Here is a 4,061-nt window from a genome sequence, read left to right as displayed (position 1 = left end):
ACTAAGCATTCAGGGATGTTCCTGAGCTCCGGTCGCTGCCGTGGCTGCCCGGGGAGCAGGTGAGTCAGCTGTGAAATTCATGAGGTCCAGAAATGAGGACCCCGGCTGTGCCCCAAGTACATAGAGGCTGTTGCTTGCCCTGACTAGTTGCTGGATAACCAAAGGACCCCCACCAGAAAAAGTATATTTTTGCATGAGGATGCCGAGATTGATGCCATGCCGAGCAGGATGGGATCGAAAATGAATCTCAGAGACTTTCGAATAAAGACACACTGTAATGGAGACATTTTGATCACCAATTTGGTTGTGCCAATGACATATGATGATCTCTGTGATGATGTGAGAGAAATGTGCAGTTTACACCAGGAGCAGCCAATCACCCTCGAGTTGTTTGATGATGAAGTCTTCACCAGTCCTCCAGAGAAACCTGGCATGCCCTGTCCTGGAGACGACAGTAACGATTGAAAAAAGCTCGAACATTACTGCACACTAAGTACCAAATATCAAATTATAATTGAAATCCACCTCAAGTTCTGCAGATAAAAAATTGGCACCCGAGAAGGAATACAGAGCACACTGGGAAATCCTCATTTCTACAGCTTTTAGATCCCTCAAGAAAGATAAGGACAGGAGGCGGTTTCCAGACACGGCAGAGTCTGCGTGCGGATGGGTGAAAACAGTGAGAAGATCGCTGAACACAAGATCCCTTCGTTAGTCTGTATTTTATAGTCCTCCCAAATCATGAAAAACGGGCTTTCAGTGGAGAGAGCCATTAAGTTGACTTTTACAAGTTGGGTATCCCAGACTCAGCCATTTAATTTAAGACTTCACAAATATGATTAATGAGTGAACAAAGCGATGGGGCTTTTACCAGCAGCCTCCATGCGGCATAGCTGGCTGACTGACTGATGTGATGGTGCTTTTCCCAGTAGCTTCTGTGTGGCATAGCTGACTGACTGGCTGGCTGACTGACTGTACAGTGTGATGGTGATTTTCCCAGCAGCCTCTGTGGGGTCTAGCTGACTGACTGAAGGATGTGATGGTAATTCTAGACTGTAACCCTGGTGTGGGCAGGGATGGACTCTATTGCTGAATTGTACTTTCCAAGCCCTTAGTACAGTGCTCTGCACACAGTAAGCGCTCAATAAATATGATTGAATGAATACAAGAGAGTTCAGCTTCTTCATCTGTCCAATGGAGACAAATATCTGTTATCCCACTCCCTAAAATATGAGCCCAATGTGGGATAGCCCCACTTTTCCTCATCTTCCATTCCCTTCTGCATCTCCCTGACTTGGTCCCTTTGCTCTTCCCCCATCCAAGCCCCAAAACACTTATGCAGAGAGGCCGATCAGGTGAAGGGGGAGACATCTGAGGAGGCCCCCTTCTTCCCCGCTGCTGAATGTCACCAGACTCCAATGAGCAGCAGGGTAAATGCCACCAGATTCCAATGAGCAGCAGGGAATGCTGCCATTCCCAGGAAGCACTAAACCGGGCCAGAGTCAGAGCCAAACCATCCGGGCCTCAGGACCAGAGAGCGAGGGGCCTGGTCGGCCGGGTTCCCACCCTGTCAACTCATCCCTCTGTCCTCCCTGCAGACATCTTGGAGGTCATCATGGGCATACAGAGAGGGAGAAGGATGTCAGCAAAGGCAGGACCTCTATCTCTGCCCTGGCAGTAAAGGACGGGCCAAGTCCTGGAGCCCCCACTGAAGCACAGAAAAGTCAAGTGACTTGCCTAAGGTCACCCAGAAGACAAGTGGAGAGCCAGGATTATAACCTAGGTCCTTCTGACTCCCAGCCCTGGGATCTATCCACTAAGCCAAGCTAGTTCTAAACCCAGTTCTGCCAGTTGCCTACTATGTAACCTTAGGTAGGTTTCCTCATCTGTAAAATTATTTCATTTCCTAAAATCGGGTCCATGTTCCCAGCCACAGCCTCAAAGAAATGAGGAAACCCTCCAAGACTGATAATGAGAGGAGAAGCAGAGTTGGGGGACAAACTCCCTCCATTCATTCAATCATATTTATTAATAGCGTTCTGTGCCCAGAGCACTGTTCTAAGTACTTCAAATCCCAGTGTCTAATATTTAAGAACTTATTTGATCCTCCCTGCTAGAATGAAAGCTCCTTGTCTAACAACACTTTTGCATTGTATTCTCCCAAGGGCTTAATCTAGTGCTCTGCAAACAGTTAGCTTGCAACAAATATCACTGATGGATTTGATTTTCTTTCACCTCTTCCAGCACTTAACACAGTGTTTGGAGCACGGTAAGTTACTTAATAAATTCCACCATAAAACAGGCTCCCAAAATGGGAGGTTAACTTCTCATTAACAAAGTTGCACAGTTTGGTTTGCGTTGGCATTATAAATTTGCATTCTCGATCTGTGCCATGGGCAGATACACATCCAATCTACATATTTATTTTCACCTATCATTCAAGTCACTAATTCACCTTCTTCACATGCTGCTTCCATTTGGTCCAGAGATAAAGTATAGATAGAGCAAGCAGGATAAAGCCCAGGCTTGTAAAAAGAGTACAGAGGAACTGCATACAACAGCTGGAGAAATTGGAGGTGGAAAAACTGCAGCAGAATTTCTTCAGCAGATAAGGCAAACAGTAAGTTGGAGGGTGAGGTGGAAGCTTCAATTTGTCCATTTCTTCTGGAAGAATTTCCCATCCAACTCTGGCCCATAGATCTCTGTCATAGAAACAGTGGCTCTCTTCCGTCAAGACGGCAGGCCAGATGAGGATGGCCAGAAAGAGATCTTGCAAAAACATCTTTCAACAAGGGGGGAAAAAAGAAATTTAAAAATAACTAGTCAACTGAAACCTGATTAGGCCTGAAAAAACAAGAGGGATCCAGCAAGTCGACCCTTCGAATGCACATCTGTAGATGGAATGATATGAGTGACGAATCGGAGCCTGTCTGTTGACAGCTACAATCTTGTGTGCCAGGAAAACTGTAACTTGGTGACCAATGTGACATCATCGGCCAGGTTGGTTCCCTTCCAGAGTAGCTCTGTTTGGAACATGAAGTTTCCAGGCATTCCTAGAGGGTAGCTTTAGATTTAAAAGATGTCACCCAAGCTCTTCTAATAGTAATAATAATAATGACTGTTATCAGTATTTATGGTATTTATATAGTGTTCATATATTTATATTACTTATATTTTGAATATATTTATATTATATATTTATACAATATACTGCCTGTATTGTGTAGTTATTATTATTAATAATATAATAAAGATGATGATGGTAATCGTAATATTGTTGTTGCTAGTGTGCTTGTTAAGTGCTTACTAAGGTGAGCCCATTGTTGGGTAGGGATTGTCTCTGTTGCCGAATTGTACAGTGCTCTGCACACAGTAAGCGCTCAATAAATTTAATGAATGAATGAATGAATAAGGGGGCCGGACACTCTAAGTGGTGTGGTCGATACAATACACTAAGATCAGACACAGTTCCTGTTCCACAAAGAGTTCAGAATTTAAAGGGGAGAGAATACAGGAGTTTAATTTACATTTCACAAGTGGGGAATTTGAGGCACAGAGAAGCTAAATGACTTGTCCAAGGTCACTTGGCAGGCAAGAGGTAAAGCCAGGATTAGAACCCATACCTTCTCACCCCCGGTTCCGGGTTCTTTCCAGTGGGCTCTGCTGCCTCCCACAGCCTTGGGTACTTTAAAAATGCTGTTTTAATTGATAATCATTTTGTTACTTCCTTAAACATAGAAAACAAAGAATGACATGATTAGCATTAGTAATATCTCTGATTTTACCAACCAAAACAGTAAATTATTAATAGTCCCTCTATTTTACTTATAATATCTGAGCATAATGTGTTACCATCATCCAGTCTTGCCAGGTGATGTGAGGTGATTTTTTTTTTTATGGCACTTGTTAAGCACTGATTATGTGCCAGAATGAGGTTGGACACAGTCCCTGTCCCACATGGGACTCACAGTCTTAATCCCCATTTTACAGATGAGGGAACTGAGGCATAGAGAAGTTAAGTGACTTGCCCAAAGTCCCACAGCAGACAAGTGACAGAGCCG

At 44.0% G+C, this 4,061-nt stretch overlaps 1 protein-coding gene across 1 annotated transcript; it reads right to left on the bottom strand.

The window, feature by feature from the left end:
• Positions 1–255: 255 nt before the first annotated feature.
• Positions 256–2,972, bottom strand: LOC114814294 (testis-expressed protein 50-like). Its single transcript, XM_029072329.1, has 2 exons — positions 2,456–2,972; positions 256–442 (listed from the first exon to the last, which is right to left on the bottom strand). The coding sequence occupies exons 1-2, from the start codon at positions 2,780–2,782 to the stop codon at positions 407–409; spliced, it is 363 nt and encodes a 120-aa protein (XP_028928162.1). The 5' UTR covers positions 2,783–2,972; the 3' UTR covers positions 256–406.
• Between the last annotated feature and the right edge of the window lie 1,089 nt (positions 2,973–4,061).

Source organism: Ornithorhynchus anatinus, chromosome 9 (assembly GCF_004115215.2).
Source record: "Ornithorhynchus anatinus isolate Pmale09 chromosome 9, mOrnAna1.pri.v4, whole genome shotgun sequence".
Taxonomy (NCBI): domain Eukaryota; kingdom Metazoa; phylum Chordata; class Mammalia; order Monotremata; family Ornithorhynchidae; genus Ornithorhynchus; species Ornithorhynchus anatinus.
Note: the sequence above shows the minus strand (reverse complement) of the source record. Positions and strands in the feature narration are given on the sequence as shown.

Excerpts from the sequence above, each read along its gene's own strand:
- LOC114814294 (XM_029072329.1), bottom strand. The coding sequence starts at position 2,782 with ATGTTTTTGCAAGATCTCTTTCTGGCCATCCTCATCTGGCCTGCCGTC. Across the intron at positions 443-2,455 it reads GGAAGCAGCATGTGAAGAAG|GACAGGGCATGCCAGGTTTC; the intron begins GTGAATTAGTGA and ends TGTCGTCTCCAG.